The sequence below is a fragment of the Macrosteles quadrilineatus genome, unplaced genomic scaffold (assembly GCF_028750875.1).
Source record: "Macrosteles quadrilineatus isolate MER2022 unplaced genomic scaffold, UCM_ALF_1.0 Scaffold_4__1_contigs__length_99947679, whole genome shotgun sequence".
In the NCBI taxonomy this organism is placed as follows: domain Eukaryota; kingdom Metazoa; phylum Arthropoda; class Insecta; order Hemiptera; family Cicadellidae; genus Macrosteles; species Macrosteles quadrilineatus.
The window spans coordinates 98,529,582-98,555,021 of NW_026542597.1; the positions used below are offsets into that span (position 1 = coordinate 98,529,582).

Here is a 25,440-nt window from a genome sequence, read left to right on the forward strand (position 1 = left end):
TCAATAGAACAGCATTATAAGTTAAATGAAACCCTCTTTATACTGAGCCAAGTTTTATTTACTCTAATGTTTTAAACGGTTGTGAACGAAGGTGAATACTGAGAGGAGCCCAAATATTACAGCAGTACACAATGGAACAAATGAACTTCGGGTTCTGCAACCGTGCGAATTGTTATGTAAAACAAAATGGCGCTTTAACCGTTTGTTGGCGTTCTGCATTCATAGCAAATTACATTTTACAGGAAACGTTTAAACGAACCATTTATATTCGCGTGGCAGCGAAATCAGTAGTTTTCTAACATTAATTGCGGTGAATTTTAAAACGATTTCCTTTGATTTGCGGGTAAACATTTATATTGTAATGTTAATTGTTTCGAATATTTAAAGTTTATTTTCGTTTTATTGCGTTATAATTTATTGGTTTGTTTCAGTTTTTGTTTGAGATTTCTGTTTTCTGGTTTGGACTCAAATAGGTCTACGTAGTAAAGTGAAACTAATGTTTGACGTTATTTTGACTGTGCATGTGCTGAGAACTAAGCAACAGATTAAAGAGTATCCGTTTTGGAAATAACCGAATTTAAAAGGAGATACTTTCACAACTAACTGGGGTTTGGTCGGAATCCGTAGTAATGAAGCTACTTATTCACCATAGCAGGTGGTCGGCTCTTCTTAATAGCAAAATCATCTTCTTCTCAGTGAATTAGTATATGTCACGGATATAAATGAGGAAATTTAAATCCTTAGCTGCGTACTAGTAGGAATTAAGATACGCTGCAAAAAAACTTGATGCTTCTTCGAAAGGGAAATTTGTCTGTGTGGAAAATTTTATTGCAATATTCTCCCCGAATGTTATACATTTTCCCCAATTTCTATTATTTAAGTCGGGATGGATAACAGATTTCCTTTTATGGAAACAGTTGTACAAGATGTAAAGTTAAAATACCGTAAATTGGGATTTTATAAGTCAATTTGATTATTTGCGAACTTAGATGGAATTATCTAAAACATAGTATAGTGTATTTACACCTCCAAGTTTCAGTTGAAAAACGATTTTCTTATACAAACATATTCCTCCAAACATATCCTAACAAACATATCCTACAAACATATCCTCCAAACATATCCTGTAAACATATCCTAAGAAGCTTCCCTAAGCCATTTATTTATCTTGTCAAATTTTCTACCTTGAATACTCTTGATCAATATATCTTAACCAATACTCAAAATTAGATTTCTAATCAAATATTTTAGTGACCTCAAAATCCGTGGTAAAATAACTCAAATTTCTTATCGGACAATTAATTGATTCGCCTCAACTGTCGGATGCGATTTGCTGAAGTCAGCGTGGTTACTGCAGACTGTAGTTACTAAGATAAGTTATGGAGACAATAGCAGAGATGGCTGGTAGATCTGTGCGGGTCTATTGTATCTAAGCTTGTCTGGACCAGGCCTAACTGATAATGAAACTTGCTGAATAGAACTTAAGTAGTTGTTATTGATTATAATAGTTTCGGATTTTTGACCCTCCAAAATTAATCTTTTCTATCCAAGCCAGAGGAGTTTTCTTTGGTGATAAACTCACAATCTTTTAAAAGAAGAGCGAACCCATAGATATTTTTCCCACCAAACATCCAATTCCTTCGTTTTGCCCGCAGATAAGTATGAAAGTCCTTATTTTTTTCTTTATTTGGACTTCCACTTTTTAGTAAATGTCTAGAGTATTCATTCAAAATATTGACGCAAACCTTAGTTCACATATTTGTCTAAACCTAAAGAGTGATTATACATTTGGGTATATTTTAACGATTTAGTTAAATTTTAAACTGGATAAACTTTAAATACAAAAAAAAACACGGTTCAACAGAACATTTCAATAATTACTAATGAGAGCAAATATATTAAGGGAATTAAATTATTGTACCACTGCATAAGCCATATATCAACTTATTTCACATCGTAGACGTTGTTTTCCATGGAATATTTAAACACAATCACCTGTGAGCACCTAACTTTAAACGGACTATAAATAATAACAGTCTGCCGTCCCACTAACAGATCCCACGGGACTAGTTAAAGTTTCACACTATATTAATGGACGGAAACCAGTGGAAAACAGCCGAGCTTAGGTCTGTTATACTGACTGTTATTGAAAAACAACACCTCTCGTGGATATATCATAATACATCGCAGTATAACATAAAAAAATTGTTGATGAAATCGGTTTTATAAATTATCGTCTCAAAGATCGAACATCTTTATCTTCGTTAAGTTTATTCATCCATAAAGATGATTACTTTACTCTCTCTCTCTCTCTCTACCATTCGATGTATCAAACTATCAATATTTTGAATTATAGCAAATAAACCTCCATTACTTAATTTCATGCCCGAGTTGCACATAAATTACTCAAAACCGATGTAAAAATTATAATTTATATACTGTAGATTTGATATTAAAATTTTCTGCAACTAAAAGCTCAAATTGTGTCGATTTTATTAAACAGATAACGGGGATGAATGATGAGTTTATTGGTTGTCTCAGTCAAGTGTAGACTTCCCGCGATTCTGATAATGGACGAGATTGAAAAAGTAATAATTTTTGCGTAGGGTCTTAATTAAAATCATATACATAAGGGATGTGTGGTTTGTATCTTTATGTAGTCATAAAATGGACGTATTTAATCTCATACTACATTGAAAACCTTTATTTTAATATGTAAAAATATTTAATTTTAATTAGGTTATTAATTTATCCAGAAGAAATCGGTAACCTAATAACATAGCCCTTTCTTTTCAACATTCCTCAAAAAATGAGATCGAAACTGTAGATAACCGCCTGGCGATAATAGTTTGATTGGATCATAGGAAAATGTTTCTCTGCGGTGCAGGAGAGTGCAGAATGAAATCTTAAATTAATCCTTTACGATGATTGTAATAGCCTAAAATATTGTAAAAAGCAGTACTGTACTGTATAGGCTACACAACGAATTTTAATGCTGATTCTTCGTCACACGCTTGAAACATTATATCATTGTCATTGTCTCGTCATTGAGAAGTTCCTGGAGCGTGAGCTGGTTTATTGGTGGAGCACAGGGCAATCCCTAAGGTCCCGGGTTCGAATCCCGCAAATCGCCAATGCTTTGGTAATGATAATGTCGTGACCCTCTAAGTCTACCCTTTAGTTCTAGGAGGTGAAAGGTAGGACAAACAATGTTTAATAACAAATGCTATAGTAAACCCCCAACTTTTAAAAACGCAACGATGACTTTATCACCGAAATGTGGCCCTGCGGACCGCTACAGGGCTGGACGTAATGTGATGTCATTCAGTGATAACGGGGGCGGTTGTTGTTATCACCAGCTGTTTGGTGCCATCAGCTGGTTAACTGGTCGGGATACAGCCGTTGACTCGGCCCGGTGCATCTTACTGTCTTTTACTTCTTAACTTCTCCACGATTAACTTCCTTTTCATGTTTGTCCAACCAAAATACCTGAGTAACGTGTGCTGCTATACCAATGGAGCGGATGTTTAAGTAAGCGTATTTGAAACTCTTCGTATTATATTAAAAATAGTTTGTTCTACATATATAGTACACAGTTATTACATAGTACAGTTAGTAGTACATTTAGTACAAGTACATTAAAAATCTAAACCACCGATTGAACTAAAGGGCGAGGGCATGTAATGCGTTTTTGTAAATCATACAGAAACATTGTTTTTTCTCATATAATGTCAAGATGAAAATCTTAGACTTACTTGAAATCATTTCTTAAATTCTCATTTTTACAGTCATTTAAAAATCGTATACTACTGTTATATGCTCTACAATGCCCTAGTGATATTAGAACCGAATAAAAACATCATTATATTTGTTTTTTTCTTCTGGAACCGCATAAACAGAAATTATTCCGAATAATCGACCACGATTATTGTAGTTTAAAAATTCTCTATAATCCCTAAGACGTCTTGTATCAGGTCTGAGTAGAGACGGGAGTTGCTGAAATGGTGGTCACAAAGGAATTTCAGAACATTCTTGATCTTAGGTATGCAACTCAAGAGCAAGTTCAACATTGTTATGTCTGAAGGCAACTTTCATAAACACATAGTTTGTAGAGGTTTCAAACGTTATATTTTTGTCATTAAAATATTTACGTGTAATACATTGAAACATCGAGAATCAAAATAAAGAAATTGTTATTAGACTTAACTTAATATTATATACCGTTTATTACTCTGTACCATATAAGTATCGCAAACCGTAGAGTAGGGTACTTGACATAACATTTTTGCTAAAGACGTTACCTAAACTCAAACGAGCATTTTTAAGCTGGTGTTAAAATGTTTCATCAAACTTTAATGAAGTTGTTATGGAAACCATCAGCTGGTGTTATCTTTAAGTTACACTTCCGGTATTAATATGGATCAAGCTACTTCCGGAGAAAGTGTCAAACTTTCCGCCATTGCTTTATCTGCCAGCTTTAAAGCTTCGGAGACTAGCGAGTTTATTGATTATGGATGGGAATTACCACTTTGTTTTTACGGGCAGTGATGAAGCGTTTGTGGGTGAAACTTTGTAGAAAGTATTTAAGTCAATGATAAACAAATATTATAGGGGTAAATGAACTTACAAATTATACTTGTTGTTGTGGTGGTAAAGAATATACGTTTCAATACCACATACAGGATTTTTAATATTAATATATAATATTCGAAACATTATTAAAGAATATCCCGCTTCAATGCAAAAAATGGTTTAAAATTGCCAGTTTAAATGTCAACATTTTCACTTAATTACAGTTTGCATCCGCCAAGTTAAGCAGTAATGATACTGTAAATTTTTCAGTGCTGATTATGTATGTTGTACTATACACTTCAGCTTGAAAACTTAACTGATCGTGCTATAATTACATAGACACATCGCTTTGTTTCGTAGAGAAAGGTGCACATTCTGTGCAGTTTTTTTTAAGAATTGAAAACTATATAATAGGGCAGTGTTTTCGCTTTGTTTTTAACTTAAAAAAATACATAAATCATTATAATTTGCTATATTTTCATAAAATAATTTTTTCAGCTAAGTGCTCCATACAAATTGTAAAACTCGACCGTTTGAATAAAGACTTAATAGTACCTAATAAATTACCCAGCCACAAGATTAGTTTAAACCCCAATAAGTAGTGGCAAAATGAGTGTTCTGTGACATAATGAGTGCGCGACAGAGACTGTTTGGACCCAGAACTAGAAGTGCTCCTAGTGACTCGGATAGTGCTAAGATGAAGAGACATACGTAAGACGCGGAGTGCCTAGTGATGGGGGACGGGAGGTGACCCAAGTGGCCTGGACCCCCCCAAAATCCCCCTGAGGCCGGGGGGACGCACGTGGCCGGGCCGTCGCCTGGGCCGCGGTCCTTCCTTCTTCGACCTCCAGCGGTCCAGGTCCGTAGAGGACGCGCGCTACATCTACCTCAACTTCGTCATCCTACAGGAGCTGCAGGTTTTTGAAAAGGTAGTTGAAATGCGTCTAAATGTCCTTTGTATGTTTTATCTTTGACTATTTGTGTAAGTAGACGTCCCATTCCCATGACAAAAGTGCTGGAAGTTGTGTTGTAAAAGTGGAAATAGTTTGATTGAGCTGTAACAGAGTGCGCTGGTTTAGATGACTGATGTATGTCGAATAAACAAACTTTATAACCTGACGAAGGTTATTGGTCAACTTGTTGTAAACTAATAGTAAATACCCCCGCCGCAGCAAACCTGCAGACTAAGCGAATTTCAACTTGTCTGATTACTATTTTACTAAAATATTTCCATAAATAAGACATATTATTCCCTATTTAAATAACATTAGATTTAACAAGTGCTTAGGTTTGCTGCTACGGGGAAGGTAAAAAGTGTTTTTTGACCATACATCTATAGTATAGGATGAAATAAATAAATTTGCCAAATTTGATCAATATATACCCATAAACAAGTAAACTAACAACAATTTTCATTTTCTCCATAAGAATAACATGGGAATTTTTAATTACACAATTTTTGAATTTTCTCCATGACCGTTAGGCATACAACAGCGCTTCAATATACTAAATTATTTCTTTTTTTAAGCTCTACAAAACGTTTTAGAAAGAAATCGCAAAATTTTTTGTTTTTAGGTTCAAAAATGGGAAAACCCCATTTTTACCCCATAAAACCCCCCATAATCCCCCGTTCCCATGGTCCGATTATGCTGGATCGCGAACTCGTTCGAATAAACGTAGGTTTACACGTTTGTACCAAATTTCATCAAAATCGGATCATTTTTGCTCAAGTTATCGCGCTAACGGACACACACACATATATATATATATAAATATATATATGAATATATATATATATGAATTTGAACGGATGGTGTTTTTGGTCTCTAGGGACCTCAAAATGAAAAATTAGATCGGTCTCGGGTCCAGGTCTTACCATGAGTACTACGGTAATAGCTTATTCCCTATATGGGAAATTCGCTAAAAAAACTAAAGGGGACAATATAATTTAGACAGCAGAAGCACTCTGTGGTGAGTGGCTCATTCAACTATTTCTATAAAATCAAGGATAAAGATTTTCAAACCAAATTCTGAAATTCCACTTACTGTATAATACGTTGGCTTGGTTAGTTTAAAAAAGAAAACTGTATCTACATACTAATAAGTTTAGAGATCACCTGAATAAGTTATTTATTTGGCTAACATTGAGTTTATGCAATGATACATACAGCACGAATGGCATCATAGTCGACATTAGCGTAGTCGGACATGAGCTTGCAGATCCTGATGGTTCATTAGGAAAGGGTAAATTTCCATATTTCTATCTCGCAATTATGAGGTCTAATCAAAACCTCCTGATGGACCTTTTAACCTAAACCTCCGGGTATCAGTGCAAACACAGATTCCTATGATTAAACCACTACACGTATAAGTGGTCGTCTAAAGCGTCCGACATCGTTAGCCATGAATGTATTTTAATTTCTCTAACATTAAATAGCCAAAACATAATCAGAAGATATACAGTAGTTCATTTATCAACGCCTCTTGTTCAAACATATTTCTGGATTGAATTCTATAAATTTGAAATATTAATAAATACTGTTGTTATAATCTAACCTACATTCACCGTCCCCGCACATTCAAACCCACAGATGATTATAATTAAAGGTCACTACAACTATATTTCAATCTGCAGTCCACATCTATTTCTTGTGACTACACCTCCAATTTTCACCTTCACAGCTGTTTTAGCTGATAAATTATTCAAGACGGTAAACGCACTGACATTGAATAATGAAGGGATAAACAGCCAATCAAGAGATGGGCCGCCTAACGCCCTCGTATGTTGGCCACAGAATAAATATGCACTGGACCTTTCCTTCTTCGTTTTACGCCTTATCATCCCTATAAATCCCGTAACGCCGGGTTTTAGTACATAATAATACATCCCCCATGCAATTTCGACGGGGCGCATTTGTCAAATTCGCCGCTTTACGAGCCAATTAATTCGGCCGCTCGCTTATTAAGCGTCGCTGTCGATGCGGGTTGAAAAATGCAACTGCTCGGTGAGTCGGTTGGATTGTTATGATTTTTACAGAATAATCTATGCATAGTTTTACTATTTTTTGCATGCCAATTTTTTAAGATGGTTTACAAATGTGTACAATTGTATCGTGGTACATGTTTGTCAATAAAGACCAGCCTCGCACGTCAAAGTTAACTCAACAATTTATTATCGTAATTTAAAATTGAATTCGGATTTTCCTTTAATAAAAATGACTTATTTAAAACCTCAACTTCTAAACTTACAAAATAAGTATTACTATTTGTTATTGTTCATACAATTTGAAGGGTTATATTTAATCGTCTCCCTACTTTTTTAATTAATTTTACTGTATTTTATTCTTTTTTATAGTGTTCCAAAACTCTTCTTTTCAGGATCGAGACATGCTCTCAAATGCAATTTAATTGTAATGTAAATCCAATGATTTCTAACGTATTGCCTATAGAGCTCATATCCTCATATCTATAGTTCATTGCATCTTCGTTCTCATTTCTCCTAGAACATGTGAAAACGTTGTCGGAAGATTATTTCCTCCGCTGATTAGTTACACCTCCATCCCAGGATATGTGAACGGTTTGTCAAAAGATCCTTTCCACTATTGCTCCAGAGTTATGCTATTGCAAGGAAGAGCCTTTCCCCTGTTGTTGTAGAACCATTGATAAAGCTATCCTCTTTTAGGGTCGATCCTTTCCATTGTTCTTCACACTTATTGACGGAGCTATCCTTTTTCAGGACCTGCAGAGTGAGATAGAAGGACACAAGGATGTGTACGCGGCGCTCAACGGCAGCGGCAGGAAGCTACTCAGCTCCTTGCCTTCCAAGGACGACGCCGTCATGCTGCAGCGTCGCCTGGACGAGATGAACCAGAGATGGCACCACCTCAAGGCCAAGAGCATGGCGATCAGGTAGGCGTACTACAATTCAAACATCCATAGATTAGAAACTGGCAATTCCCTGGAATTTTCAGGAAGCTATACTAGACGAGACTTATGTTGGCAGGAATTACGGAATTTTTTATAAAACCAAAAAAATTTGGTCTATGCCAGCCATAAGAGCATAATTACTGAAGGAAATGCGATGCTGTATAGGGGTGGTATTAAAATAATGACGAATTTTCCCACGTTCCATTTCCATCGATTTTTGCATATACAACTTCATGCTTAAAATGGTCATATGCTTTTTTCAAAGTCACTTTCACAGAAATCCTCTTCGGAACTTGAACAATCACGTGCCAGGTAGGAAAGTTTAAGAACTATAATTTCCTATTGTCGTCCAAAAATCTTCTTTTCAATAGGTTATTAAAGGGATGACGCATAAGAATTTTCAGGTTATCATTATACCGTATTTATTTATTGATTTTATTGTACTGTTTAGACCTTAACTACTCAAGTATTATGTATGTTAAACATGTATTTATTCATCATATATTAAGTGTTGTTAGGAATCATTTCTTTAAAAAGCCTCGCAACCTTACACGCAAGAACCCTATAGAAGCTGTGCGTAGGAAGTAGGTAGTGAACGACATCAGTTCTTAGTATTTTCCCTCACATGTTGCATTCATAATCTGTTTACGCTTATATTTCAAGGAGATTACTCAGAGTTCAAAGTAGGAAAAACGAAGAAGAAAAGCTTTACTTTTAAGCTTATTTCCCACGTGAGTTCAAATTCCTTTTAGAGAGTTTCAGGCTACGTATTATTTGGAAAACTATTTTGTAAATTTATAATAGTAATTCTGATTCTAACTTTTGTTGAATGTTTTTATAACTGTGTGCGTAGTCAGGTGGGTCTAAAATATTTTAGATTATTCGATCGTAAGGAATCATCGGTCCTAGGTGGTTATCGTATATTTTTTGTACATTTTCCTTGAATTTACCTATCAACCTATAATAATGAGACAATGACATTTTACCAAGCAATTCATATTGATTGCTATATAAAGTTGTTATCCTTGAAAACTTAGAAAGAGGACCCGGAATAAAATTACGAAGGGTCGCTGTCAAGTTCTTAACACTGTCAAAAACGTTCGATTTGTTAAGCTTGCAATTTTCTATCACTTTGATATCAACTACACCAGTACCCATTTTGTACCACAATGTTAGCACAGCTGGTACCAGAGTTACCACTACACACAGGTGTTACAGTAGGGCCAACCTGCAAGCTTGGCTCCGGCTCAGCAGACTTGGGCTAATGTTGCATATGGCTCGTCTATACGTAATTTACGACGCTACCAAACCCCCGCAGATTTATTAGGTTCCTTTGATTAGATAAATGACCCAGCTGGTGCCGATATCCCCGCCCGAACGTTACTCAACATATTAAACAACGATTTGGCCACTACTACAATGTTACCTTGCTGGGAACACGTTGTCGACGATGTTGGAGACATTCGTGCTCGTTTGTCGTGGCGTTAATTTATGGAACATTTTATTATACAGGTTTACCAAACATGTTACTTTCACGGTCGTGTACTGTAAGAACAGGTAATACAAGGGTTGTGGGAGTGACATTGATGGAGGACCTTTTGGAATTGTAGCTCCCAGTCACCTTCAGAAATTGTTTGGTCGCTGTAACTGTTCCTATCTGATTACCAACTGTTACATTGTACCGTCGTAAACAGAGGGAACAGGTCGCACTAGAGTTGTGGGATTGGCATCGAAGGAGAACCCGGTGGAATTGTATCACCTAGTTACCTCTAGATATTTCTTGGTTGCTGTAACTGTTCCTCTATCTGATTAACTGTTACATTGTACCGTCGTAAACAGCGGGAACAGCTCGTACTAGAGTTGGGGGAGTGACATTGATGGAGGACCAGGTGGAATTGTAGCTCCCAGTTACCTCCAGATATTTTTTGGTCGCTGTAACTGTTCCTATCTGATTAACAGTTACATTGTACCGTCGTAAACAGCGGTAACAGGTTGTACTAGAGTTGTGTGAGTGAAATTGATGGAGGACCCAGTGGAGTTGTAGCTCCCAGTTACCTCCAGATATTTTTTGGTCGCTGTAACTGTTCCTATCTGATTAACAGTTACATTGTACCGTCGTAAACATCGGGAACAGGTTGTACTGGAGTTGTGGGAGTGACATTGATGGAGGACCTGTTGGAATTGTAGCTCCCAGTTACCTTCAGATATTGTTTGGTCACTATAAGTTATCTCCGTTGGTCGATTGGTCGATATGTTACAATCCACAGCGGGAGCCAATTGTCTTTATCAACTGATAACAAACAGAGTGGTCAATGATAACCGTTTAATCATATGGGGCAATCTATGGAATGATCCATGACTTATGGTCCACACATTGATAATGGTAGCTTAGTTTTCATTTGAAATTGTTTATGAAAACAAAACTTTAAAAGCTTAGTTTTACGGTATAACTGTACATTTTCAATCCTTTAGAACTTTTTAGAACCTTTAATTATTACCTATTCATTCAGTGCGTAAAACTACCGATTTTTAACTATGTTTTTTTAAGACGTGATACTGTTTGTTTTTATTTCACGGTCAAAAATTTATCACTTCTTTATACCTTGACTTACTACAACTATGTTGTCACTTGTCATATGTTCTGTTAGAGGTTTTCTGACTTCATTAAGGAACCGAGGACTTTCTACTAACAAGGGTGTTCAGCAAGTCCACACTTGCAATTTTCAAATTATCACTTCATTACGGCAAACCCTACAGTCATGACTTGTTGCCTGTCATGTCTGTCATGTCTTGTCATGTCTGTCATGTCTTGTCATGTCTGTTGTGTCTGGCAAGGCGGTGTTCTTACGTAAGAGGATTGTGAAATATCTCAGGTGTCTGTGTTTTGTGTTCAAAAGAATGTTTCATTGGATCATCGAGTTCGCTCTAAAATCCGAAACATTCACACCATACATCTAAAGTAGCCTTTATAGTATCAAATGAACAAAAATACGATTAACCAGTTCGTCGTGTTTTAGTACCTGAACTGCCAAAACGATTAGCGGGACTTTAGTTCACACTATTTCTAAGTTAGTTACTCGTTAGAAATTCCTTAATCTGAATCAAGGCAATACCTCTATTACTCACAAAAAACCTATAGTATACCTATACCTATAGCCTAAATCTATACCTATAGTAGTCTCAAGTTGATTCCAGAAGTCTCGGTTGTTTTGATTAATTATTATTATGGTACTTTATAAAATCTGTCAAAAACCGTTGAAACATAATGCCTTTTAATTAATGGTCATTTGCGTTTTGGATATTCTTGACATCATTGATTTCTTAAGTTGTATGTTAATAATTTTGTTAGTTCAGTTTGTAATACATTTGTCAACTAATTAATTGTGATTCAAAATATCTTTGACCGTCCATTTCACTTATAGTTTATGTTAACACGATAAGGGCGTGTACGCGAGACAGTCATTACTACATTCACAAGATAGAGTTCGTGCCAAACATCCCTTGTAAGGGGCAGACCGCCCTTGTTGGCTGGGTCTGTAAGGGATGAATTCTAATGTACCCCTAGATTCAATAAGTAGTTTAATTTGTATGGTAGGATAAGTAAATCTGTTTTTTTTTAATCGTAGATTTAATTTTTTCCTACGAGCTAAGGTTCTTCTCGAACTATATAGACAATTCTATTTATTTAATCAACATACAGATAGAAACAATAACTGGTTAAAAAATCGTAGAACCGATTTTGTGGTAACTTAAACCAAACATTATTCGAACCTACAAAAGACATTTGTAAAACTCAGTAATATTATTTGTATTTAATAATTATAACAGTTTTGTTAAATTTCAAGTTTATTTTTTACCAACACTTGTGGAATTTAAAGCTAAAATCAGCCAAAAATAGGCAGAGACGCCGGGGCGGATGTGACGGGTTGTACATGTTTAATGACCTCAGAGAGGAGAGGGTTCCGGTCAGTCGTATGTGGTATGTACTCTTGCCCTACATTGTCGCAATTTTTGTTTCTAAAAAAAATATAATTTAATTATAGGGCGGTCATCTTGAAGTCTATCAATTGTGTGACCCAGGCTTGGTGGTTGATTAGGTTAGTTTTGGATTACAATAGTTAAGAGCCAATGTGTTAAAATAATGTAAATTATAAATTTATTTGAAAATGTGTGGTGACTAAAAATATTAATTAACATTTACAATAATCTTAAGTCTATAATAACTATAAGGACTATAATATGTTAGATTTTCCTTTACTAATATTTATGTTCTATAATATACCAATCCGTATCTCGTTGTATAGTAGTCTTATTAAAATATTTCGGTCCCACTTATGTATACTGTACCTTAAAAATAAATACCAAACCTTACGTAATAGTTTAGTAATAACTATGTATTGTGCATAAACCAAACGTACTCCCTCATGAATTGTAATCCTTACGGATAGGATAAAGACAGTTTTGAATATTGTGCTCGTATAGAGGGGAGGTTTTTTTCTATTTGTTCGTTGATTTAGCAACAGCCGTAACACTAAACATATTATATACAATGTTTGAGGTTTTAAACCTTTGCTCTATGTGTTTGTCAAAATCCTGCAAGTCGCTGTGGTCCGATGGCGATGGCATTGTGGGTAATACTGTAGGGATGTTTTCTGTTGGCTTACCGACCACCCCGCCAGGGACCGCCACATGTGGTCATGCCGCTGATCTTATCACTAGGCTTATCTTGGGCTCATGTGGTCTTGTGCCTGTCTTATCAGTGATTATCTTATCTTCTACAATCTCTGGGAGTTGTAGATCACTAATCTTTCTAAAACCTTAGACAAAACAATGTACTGTATCCTTCTATTCACTAATGTCATATAAAATCTTTCGTTGGGATTTTGGTATTTAATCCAAATATAGTTTGACATTATAAATACACCCGAAATTGCAAAAGGCTAAAATTGTGTAAAAGAAGTATTACTAACCGATAACTGAATGTTTATTCTGTTGAATAAAGAAGTGTCGAAAGCAATATAAAGATGAACAAACAATACTAAGGTTGTCAGTTAATAGTTTAAGAGGCGCAGAACAACAAAAATCTTTTTGTCAAATGTTAAAAATGTATTGTTTTATTTAAATATTTATTTTGTATTTTAGGTAAAAAGAACGGTTATATAAATTATTGTTTATACTTTATTTTATATAGTTAATCACTAATTTTGCACGAGACTCACAGTGAGTGTTTTCAATCACCCAACGAAAGTATTTCTATTGTATATAACAGTTCCAAGCAAAAACTTAACATTTGTATTTATTAATACAATTCTTATCAGTTTTGTTGAATGAGTAGTAATACAGTTGGCTGAATTTTAAATAAAATTAAACTTTCACATTTACAAAATAAATTGTATAAATAGTAAATATTGCTCATTCATATAAAATAAATAATATTTCGATATAAAGAAAATACACATCCAGATCCAGATAAAAGTCAATGATTATTTTTACAATGAAAAAATTAAATAAAATTTGAATTAAATCTACATCAATGAGGTGGAGATAGCGCGTTATCTTATCTGTTTAAAGCTCCGTTATCGCCATTCATTCGCGGCATCGTCCTTGGGCATTTAAATTTATCTCTACTATGGAATTTCATTGATTATCATTTAATGTTTTAATAACTTATGAATGAATAATGCTATTTGAATCGGGATTTCGTCTACGTGTTTTGCTTTAGCGAACATATTGAAAAAATTCAAATTATTTATTTGTTTTTTTATGATTTTTATTTTTATGGGGTAAAAATTGGATTTCTAAAAATATTGTATTTCGTATTTTCTATGTAAATTATTTTGAAGAGCTGAAAAATCCCATGTACAATTTCAACAAGTTTAAATTCCTAGTTTAATTTCATGGATAATGAGTAAATTGTTGTGTTTGAATTGTTTATGAACACATTTTGTTCAAATTACAGCCATGCGTTTTTAATTTTATTCTTAATAAAAGGCGTATTTATTTTTACACTTTGTAGTACAATTATTATGGTATGAATATATTTTAAGGTAACTTAGATTCGTAACAAATATTTTCAGTTGATACTCTCTCTTATCCAGTAATTTCAAAGACATTGAAAATGGTGTTTCACACATCTGCGAGTTAAATTTAATGATCCCTTATACTCTTTGAGTTCAATATGCTTTATAACATGTACATCAACCATTTTAAGATTCCTACATTGTAGTATCACTAAGGACTCCAAGCACGTGGCCACTGTGAGAAGTAGGAAGCATCTCACAACTCACAACTCACAGCTTCGTTAGGCTCGGTTGACGAAGTGTAATCGCAGCAAACATTCTCACTGTATCATCTCATTACTGTAGACAGGTAGTCTAGTCAGCTGTTGTCGTTGCAACAATGCTAAATGAAGCCAACGTTAAGAGTGTGGTTGTGGATTACGTAATCGTGTTGACTCATTGCAAAATCAACAACAATCTTAAAATATGCAGTTCCGAAAAAAATAATCTCATTTCAATTTTGTTCTCATTTGTAACAAATTAAGATTGTACTCACATGCTGTGGAAGGAAAGGACTTGGAGGGATTACGTGCGAGATTTCCTCGTAGAAACGTGACATGTGTCTGTATTGTATTTAGTTGAAAAAGTAAATCCGGTAAACAACTCATTAAACATAGAATTATCAAGGAGGAAAACTTAACCTATGCATGAACTAGAAGTGAAAGAGGAATGTTTTTCGAACTTGATATATGCTTTGCAGTTTCTTTTGATATGTAATATAACAATCATCAAAGCGTTTTTGGTATTTATGAAACAATTAAAAACTGTACCTTCGTAAATTCAATTAAGTTCGAATTTTCTTAGGGTTTACGTGTTATTTTGCACATACTGCGATCGACGATTGTACATTGTAAAATAAATCAAATTACACGCCTGATTCCAAATTCTAAAACACCACATCTTGTTTCCCTTCGAACGCCTGTGGCTTGGCGGGAACCCTATCATTAAAAGTTCCTTAGCCGAAGTTTTCCTAACTTTTAACTTCTCTGACGGAAAATCTTTATTGTGATTTATAGCAATTTTATAAATTCCCAAGAAATGTAACATTTATTGTATAGGTGAAATTATACTTTTCCAAAGTTTGACGGTGTATATGACTAGAATCTAATGCGTAAAATAATATCTGTTTGGTGTAAGTGCATATTAATTTGATTCTCGCTCAGTAAAAAAAATTGAAATTGTTATGCATACCCTAATCTATGCTTGATTTGGCGAGCTTACCAAATACTGAAATGCATTTTTTCGTACTGAATTGATTAAGCCTTACTACATCATCAAACTCGTGGCGTTAACCTGATATAAAAAACGTCGCTTTTAGATCAGTAATTTGTAATTTTGAGCACCGTAATCTCTCTGCAGACAACAAACACATATTTCTGACTTTGTGCTCAAGAAATGAAGTGATGAAAAGTAGCTTCTTCCTGACCCCGGCTTACTTCTGGGATAGATTTGACGTTCGTTTCAAAAGAGATTACTTCTACTGGTTCGCTGTCTGCGATTATGTGGAGATATATCAGGAAAATAACGTATCAAAGTCTTGTAATATAATTCACTTGGTGTTTTTGTTGTTTAATACCGATCTAGCAAATCGATTTTCGTTTGACTGTGTCTACTATTTTACCTGTTTTACTTTATGGCCTAATATTTTTGATGAACTTTTATTGCTTCTCACTTATCCTCCACTACCATAGACTACTGCTAATTTATTCTGATGCTTATCTTTTTCAGTCTACATTTTGAGATTGATGCAAATTAAATATTTTTTATTATTATTAACGAACTTACTTAAGGGAATTCGAAGTGAGTTAGTGTGGAATTTCCCGCCAAAATCAGTAGCTTTACATCTTAAACATAAGGAATTTAAACTTTTCTAATTAAATTATTCATAATTTTGAAGCAATACTTACCAATTAGTTCTGAAACTAATTCCTCTCACAGAATAAAAGGCAACGTTCCATTCTCCTATGAAATAACAAGTATCATTTTCACCCCAAGTATACAGTGTACAGACGAAGCTTCTGCGGAGATGCCACGACTACTCAAGTATGGCTACTTTGAGCTACTCGCTTTGACGTGAATTCATCTCTCAAAGAATTTTAAACTTGTGGATTCCAAGTCATTATTAATGTTGCTGTGCCGTGTTTTGTCCGTTTACTTTATGCGGTTTATTAAACCCTTATGGAAGTTTTCATTTTGTCAGTGAAACGTTTGTTAATACAAATTTACGTGGTTTGGTGGAGTTTGCGTCGATTATATTGTTACTTATTTAAAGCAGCTTTAGTGTAGTTCGGAATTACAATGAGCAGTCTACCAAACAGTTTTTTATAGCATTAAATAGTCAAAAAATTCAATTTGTAATACTGTTTAGTTAGTTTCAATTCACTAAACATTAATAAAGTATTTATAATTGTGTTGGTATAACCTTTGTCAATCTATACGACTAGACGTCCTTTCCCCATGTTAAAGTTGTCGCCAGTTTGTTAGTCAAATGCATCGTAGTTGATGTGAGCCACTGACAGATTGTGCTGATCTATATTTCTGATTTCTGTAGTACAGTAGAACCTCTTTAATCCGAACCCCCGTAATCCGAACGTCCACTAATCCGAACCCCTCATTGCTGTACTCTATACATAGTACAGCAGTTCTTTATTGTATACTGTATTTAATTTACAGTACTGTTTATTCACCATGTTTACTACTGTATTAAATAAACACTGTATTTATTTTATAAAACATTTTTTTTACTTTTCCCAAAATAATTTAGATCAATTTTAGCCATGATTTAGCTATTGTTATGTAAAAACAACAATATGTTCTGTAATCCGAACTATTCACTAGTCCGAACTACCCCTGGTCCCAATTAGTTCGGATTAAAGAGGTTCTACTGTACACACAATCGTCTTTAGCAATTCAAACGAATTTGACTTATTGCAAGCTATAGCAACCGTTATGACCCATTTAACTTGGCTAGCAACAAAAAATAAGGGAGAAAATCTAATTCTAGACACTAGCGCGTTCTGTGAGTGGTTCATTTAACTATGTTCTGTTGGGGTAAAATTGGCTACAGGTGGTCTAAAGTAAACTAATAGGAAAATACACAGTGTATAATATTTTTGACAGCCGCTTGACTGTGACAATCCCGTTGAACCATGATGTCTAGAGTGTAAAAAACTGGCTACGACCATCCCATCTATAGATAAGATATCCACTTAGGTATAAAAAATATCTGATATAACACGACAAATTCATTTCTCTGTACTATTGTCAAGTAAATTCATTCAAAACTAGTAAAGGCCGTATTCGAGCTCATTTACAACAAAAGCGTGCAATCCACGACTGGTCTTTTTAATCTTGAGTGTTTAAGAAATAATGAAGTGTTTTCCATCCACTAATGACCTCATAGTTTGGCCCTTGCACTTTGACCCACTCGACTCTAGGGTCAAACCAAGTACCTTATTCTGATCAGGGTTTAAATTAATTGGATCGCTGGAGTAATGAAAGGTCGGAATATCCGACTGTTTTCCGTTTATTGTTTTAATTATCCTTTAATTTACATAAGTCCTTAAAATCTGAATAAATCTGAATGCTTTGCGATCGAGGACAATTTTAACCCGTATCTTGATGTGGTAAAAGCATTGTAAAAATATCTCACAATATAATATAATATAAGTATAAATATAAGTTTTAATCAAGGATTTGGATTGTGTTTAAAATATACTGTTGTTAAATTTCAACTTTTTTTGCAATGGTTCATAAATGCTTCTTGTGTGTGCCATGTATAGTTTCTAGTTGCAACTGGTTTTTTTTTTCATAGAGTCATTTATAACATTAAAAGATATTTTCCACGCCGTTTGACAATTAAAATTCTCCATTGTCCAGCAATGTAAGATTCACCCTCATGTTTTAGTATATTGATTTTATAGGGAAAGTAAATTAGAGTAACAACTATCTGAATGTCTGCTAATTTCTAATGTTTAATAAGCAAAACCAGTCAATTTAAATTTTTGGCTTAATCGGTTTTAACTTCTTTTCAAAAACAAATCACAAATAAGTAAATATTCAATAGACACACTTACATAAATCTATAATACTATAAAATATTCTCTATGAGAAACTAATTCAACACGAGATAATTTTTAAATATATATTTGTCCTTTGAGCTTACAGTGGAACAAACGTATTGTCGGGTACATAATTGCAAAGCACTTGGAATGATCCAACGATGTAGACAGGGCATTGATGGCGGTCCCGGTCTGCGAATGAAAAGTCCAACGAAATAACAGACCTCTAATGATGGACTTGAACCACGGCGCGGCTCTTTGTTAACCACATTGGCGTGGTCAAAGGTTAAAGCAGGTTAGCCAACTGTGCCGCTGTAAACAATACGATCCAGTCATATTGGCATGTAATTTACCTTTTGTACTTAGTTTAGCAGTTGAGTTAAATTATTTATTTGTAATGATTTACTAAATGTTAATGTCAAGTGTAAAATACTATTCAGGGGTCTGTTAAGAGGCCGCCACTATTTAAACGATGGAAAATCCACAGTTTAGGTTAAGGGATTTTTTAGTTTTTGTGATTATTTTTGTTCAGTAAATAAAAAGAAAACGTAGGATAAACTAACCTAACCTAACCTAAACTGTAGTTATTCCACAGAAAAAGTGGCGGCCCTCCGAAAAAGACCCCTGTTCCCCGAGTATATTATGTTTTTGAGTTGTGCAATTAAAACTGGATGAAAGCACAGAACATTCAATTGGGATTAGTTTATGTAGCAAAACTAAAGGAATAAATTTAATGTCGGAAAATCTTTCCTTTGGGGAAAGTAGCCCATAAAAGCTTGTGTGAGAACAATAGCTTTTGCGAAAAGATTCATAATTTTAAATTTTTCTCTTATTATGAACTTGAACTTCACGTCGATTGGTGAACTCCTGGATATTTTATAACATCTAGCCACTGTATAGCTGTGTTTTATGGAAGAGCAACAGTATATTTTTATGTTTACGTTTACATAAAATCGTTTTGACAGAATATTTGGATTTGCAACTTTCCTCGTCTCCTCATGAGTCGTGAGCGACCTCTGTCTATGACGTCAGATCACAAGATACACGATCTGCATCTCATATCTGATACAACCAAACAACCAAACAATGGCCGACATTGACCAATCAGATGCCAGATAAGACACCTCGTCTTGTTTAGCGAAGCATTGTGCGCGTTAGATTACAGCTCTTGGTTGGTCAATTGAATTTTAAAGAGGTGTGTGTGATTATACGTATAAATTTTGAACCATCGTGTGGTATTTTACATCCAAAATATACGCACACAACACATCAAGCTTGGGTGAGGGAATAGGGGGGTATTGAAGGGTAAAGCGGGGAGTATACGATTAAAGTGAGGTTTTGAAGGGTAGGGCCTATAACAGGTTATGGAAGATTAGTTAGGTGTTCAAGAGTATAGCAGGGATAGGTATAAAGAGTGTGGTGAAGTGTATCTAGTGGTAATATGGAGTGTATAGCATGGAATAGAAGGTTATAGCGGGGGTTCGAAAGGTATACCGGGTATATCGTTGGGTATATCAGAATTTGGAAAGGTCTTAGCTACTTTTGGAAGGGTGTTGCACAGCATGAACGGATATAGCGTTGTATGTAATGTTAAAGAGGGGTGTGGAGGGCTATAGAGGGGTATGAAAGGTTATAGGGTGGTATGGAAGGGTATTGAAGGATATAGTGGGGTATGAAAGGGTATATTGGTGAACAGAAGGTTTTAGAGGGGTGTTGGAGGTTAAAGCAGGGTATGGAAGATTATAGAATCGTATGGACGAGGGTATAGCGTAGTATGGAAGGTTAAAGAGGGGTGTGGAAGGCTAGAGAGGGATAGGGTGGTATGGAAGGGTAATGAAGGATATAATGTGGTATGAAAGGGTATATTGGGGTATATAAGGTTATATCGTCGTATGGATGTGTGTATAGCTGTAAGGATGGGTGTATAACCGTATGGATGGGTGTATAACCGTATGGATGGGTTTATAGCTGCTGTATGGATGGGTCTGAACCATCGGAGAGACAATCACGTGGAAGTGCAATGTGCAATGTGAGACAGTTTGTAGCGCACTATCATCGGATAGAACCAGAGAGAACTGAGTAGCTTAGAGTGCTCAGAGAGTCTATTGGACCATTGTCTGAACCATCGGAGAGACAATCACGTGGAAGTGCAATGTGCAATGTGAGACAGTTTGTAGCGCACTATCATCGGATAGAACCAGAGAGAACTGAGTAGCTTAGAGTGCTCAGAGAGTCTATTGGACCATTGTCTGAACCATCGGAGAGACAATCACGTGGAAGTGCAATGTGCAATGTGAGACAGTTTGTAGCGCACTATCATCGGATAGAACCAGAGAGAACTGAGTAGCTTAGAGTGCTCAGAGAGTCTATTGGACCATTGTCTGAACCATCGGAGAGACAATCACGTGGAAGTGCAATGTGCAATAGACACTATCATCGGATAGAAGCAGAGAGACAATGTATTTACTGAGCAGCTTGGAGTGCTCAGAGTCTATTGGACCATTGTCTGAACCATCGGAGAGACAATCACGTGGAAGTGCAATGTGCAATAGTGAGACAGTTTGTAGCGCACTATCATCGGATAGAAGCAGAGAGACAATGTATTTACTGAGCAGCTAGAGTGCTCAGAGAGTCTATTGGACCATTGTCTGAACCATCGGAGAGACAATCACGTGGAAGTGCAATGTGCAATAGACACTATCATCGGATAGAAGCAGAGAGACAATGTATTTACTGAGCAGCTTAGAGTGCTCAGAGAGTCTATTGGACCATTGTCTGAAAGAACAATCCGTTTATTGGAATCTACTTCGCTACTATTAGTGACTTTACTATTTACTTTGTTTCTGTTATTTCAGTGTTTAAGCTCGGTATTGTTTGTGGTATTTTAAATCCTCTCAGACCTCACAAGAACTACGTGGATAACGAATTATTGCAATATTGCAACGCTCTATTGTTTGGTATAGGATATATATTTTTTTATTGTTGCCCTGAAATTTTGGGAATTAGTTTACATATGCTCGTATACTAATTTAATTGGTTATAAATTGATAATTGATTGACCTTTCTTGTCTGGTGTTCACCTACCTCTGTCAGGAGATAAGAGGTTAAACGTGGAAACAACTTTCTGCTTGTCACAAGTTTCAAGACATGGATTCGGGATTAGCTTCGGTGCTGGGAGACCTTAGGCCTATTCAAGGTTAGAAGTATCGAAAGACTTTGTTGTAGATAATAAGGGTGTATTAAAAATTCTATACAATGACACTCTAAACCGTAAGTTTCGGAACTTAAATCACAGACATCACGTTTGAAAATTTCTGTATTGTATATGAAATAACTAGTAGTTTTGGTACTACATCATGGTAAATAAGTACCATTGTGGTTCTTACCATTACCATTTATAATTGCATCTATGGTACTACTTTTGGCAGTATGAGAACGAACCCCTCACCGTTTCTGTATCTATTACGTGGAAAAATGTTTCAATAGATTGTAAACTGCTGTACTTTAATTTCTGTCTACTATATTCTCGGTGTTCTGTTGTAGGAACCGTCTGGAGAGCAACGCCGAGCACTGGACGGCGCTGCTGCTGTCGCTGCGTGAGTTGTTTGAGTGGGTTATCCGCAAAGACACTGAGCTGACCGGCCTGGGACCCATCGGTGGTGACGTGGCCTCCCTGCAGAAACAACTGGTTAGTAGCCATTACCGTCACATCAGTGTGTAGACCTACTTAACATTGTATGCAAGGTTTACAAGTACTAAAATCCCGATGCAATTAGACTAAACTAGAACCAGTTATGCTAAAGAGGTTTCACTTAGGACGTCTATTTGTTTATTGTTTATTTGGTTATTCTAAGTTCAAGTACAAATACTTTAGACAAAATGTACATTTTGATACTAAAGTATAATTAATTTATTAAAATCGTTTAAATGTGTATGGGGAATATAATGTATGGTGCTCGCTTATTCTGAAAGAAGTCAGGAGCTTTTGGTCGTTTCTAATCTAGTCCCAGTTCCCCTTGGTCTGATTCTTCAGTAATTTATCCCGGTTAAATGAAAGACTCGACTGATTATAAGTCATTTGTGAATTTATGAATTTATAACTCATCAATATAACTTCAGTTCTAACACACAGGGATTTTATATGTGTCTCAAATATTGAATGGAACAGTTGGAACAGTCCTAATGAATAAAATACCATTAAGATTTACTTGCTTATAGATTTTATTTTATGCAACACAGATGGTGAATTTTATCCTTCTGTGTTATAAATAAAATATGACCTAAAACTATCACAATATTTAAAATTGTTTTAGCAAATTTCCCTAGAGGGATGAATCTATTTTTAATATTTTATTTTTATTATACGTAGGGCCATTTGAAATTATTATAATTAAATTTAATTTCAACGTTGTCCGAACTAATAAGTAAATGCATTGAATAAATAACTGAGGAACCGAACGTGCACAGAGTAGTAACCACCATTAAATGGCATCACAATTACCTCCAAAAAGCAAACTAAAATAAAAACGCAATATTTATTTGAAATCTAAAAGAATAGTATAAATAAAAATTTCAGATTATTCAAAACTATGATTTCATAACAAGACAAGCTAATCCACAAACGTTTTAAATTGTTTAAGAAAGGCGGAATAAGGATTAGAAATGTATTTCCCGGCCAGCCCGAGCCTGTGGGTTCACCGGTTCCCTTGACAGCGGTTGATGACAGTTCTGAGCGCCGGCAAAAACGCGTTGGCAGCGCGGCTTACACTGCTGTCGTGCGGGATTGCCTCGTCGGTCTGCAGGCGTTACATCGTGTTAATATGCATTAAAGCTGGGTTTTCCTAGACGCGGAGTCGGACAACGGAGAGCGGACTCAGCTTGTCTTAGGTAATTTAATGTTACTGTTTTCCTAGCAGCGAAGCGGAATGCCATGTTAATTTCAATTCCGCTCTCCGTTGTCCGCTCTCCGCTGGCCGACTCCGCGTCTAGGAAAACCCAGCTTTACATGATATCCTTCACACAAAACAACGCCTCAAATAAACGTCATACATTGGTGTGGGTTTCTTGTCTTATTTTATGTAAACGATTAGAATAATTTTGTTGAGGTTACAGTTTCAATCGTTTTAATTTTTTTGAATTGCAAGTTTTTTTTTCTATTTTTACCTCGGATTCATTAGATACTTGGCATTTTCTTATAATTGGTAAATTTAAATGTTATAACTTATTATGCTCCTCAGTTTTCTAGTGATTTGATTATGTAGAATAGAAAGAACAAACGTCGCTTGTTTTGTTTTAGTTTATAGAATGAAAGGAATTTTCAATTTTTTATTGGTGATAATTTGAATGTTTGGCTATCCCTGTAGTGATATTAAAATGTACGAATGTCATTATAAGTTACCAACATATTTCTACCACCAAATATAAATACTTTTGCCTTGAATGTTAAAACTTATGAAACAAAAATTCAAATGGCAGCAAAGATATATTTACCACGGGCTATTAGGGCTCAGTGGCAATTTCAGATCGTTATTATGGAAACGTCTTTGTCAATTAATTGAAAAAGCCAATTGCCTTTAGGCAATTGACCATTTTAAGACTTTTAGATGTCAGCTGTAAATAATCAGTTCCAAAATCCAAAGTTTATATTTAATCTAATTTTATAAATAAGTTCTACTTGGACATTACATTATTGTTACACCAAAAGATGACATTTTCCATTATCCGCGTGGAACCCAAGGGAATTCATACAACGAGTGCATTATTGTGCCCGCTTATGAGGAAGGCGTTATTGCACGCTTTGAGATAGATCAAACAGTTTGCCACAGATTTAATTAAAGTTGCCGTGTGATTAAATTAGTTTATAAAGGAGTGTAAGCCAGTAAGCCACACTGTGCTTGTGGTATACAATGCACCTACGTTCTAATAACTGCCTCTTTACTCTTCGTCGCCATTCACTACTTATTGGTTTTGTGGAAAGGAGTTAAAAGAAGATAATCCTCCTTTTTTGAACGTTCAACGGTAATGTCGATTTCATAGACTTTTTCTTTACTAAATTAACATAAGCTATGTGTTTTGAAAATGATTAAACATGTTTATCACTGCAAATTTGACTCCCCCCTTATTAATACTGCCGATATCCAAGTGATTCGTGTTTGTCATGATTAGATAAAGATTCGCATATTTCAATTGTAGTTTTTTATATTTTTATTTTAAGTCGGGTTTATTGCAATAAGGGTAAGCCAATTCCTTTGAATTACCGTACCAAATATTGTTGAAAATATACGTTAATACAAAAAATTCTCAGTTTTTACTATTGTTACTCTACAAAAACACTCATTAAATATTTGTGTTTAACCTTAAACTTTTTGTGTCTGCAAAATTTTATATTACATTGTGGTCTTCCTCTGAAAATCCCCTAATCATCTAAATTTCTCTTGATCTTATACACTGTATTAAAACCTTCAGTTTGGGTTCCGAACCACTGGGTCATGAAAATAACATATAGCTAAAACTGTCGGTCATTGTCAACATTTGAGGCAGCATACGGAGAGATTAACACAAATTTTAAACCCCTGCTCTTAACTATTAGCTGTAGCCTTACTCTTGATTTTGAACCTACCTATAGAAGAATGTCTAAATATTTACTTGTGTCTACAACTATGTATTTTCTCCGCAGGATGACCACCGAGCCTTCCGTCGTCAGTTGGAGGACAAGAGGCCGGTTGTGGAGAGTAACCTGCTCAGTGGTCGACAATACATTGCCAATGAACCTCCCCTGTCTGACACCAGTGATACTGAAGGTAACTAGAATACATTCTACT

At 35.3% G+C, this 25,440-nt stretch overlaps 1 protein-coding gene across 1 annotated transcript in view; it reads left to right on the top strand.

Moving 5' to 3' along the window:
* Nucleotides 1-25,440, top strand: part of LOC128991553 (dystrophin, isoforms A/C/F/G/H-like) — a 557,771-nt gene that overhangs the window by 483,615 nt on the left and 48,716 nt on the right. Inside the window, exons 22-24 of the mRNA XM_054414541.1 lie at nt 8,309-8,481; nt 22,163-22,307; nt 25,296-25,419. Of these exons, the coding sequence (XP_054270516.1) occupies nt 8,309-8,481; nt 22,163-22,307; nt 25,296-25,419 (442 nt within the window). The remainder of the gene's footprint in view (nt 1-8,308; nt 8,482-22,162; nt 22,308-25,295; nt 25,420-25,440) is intronic.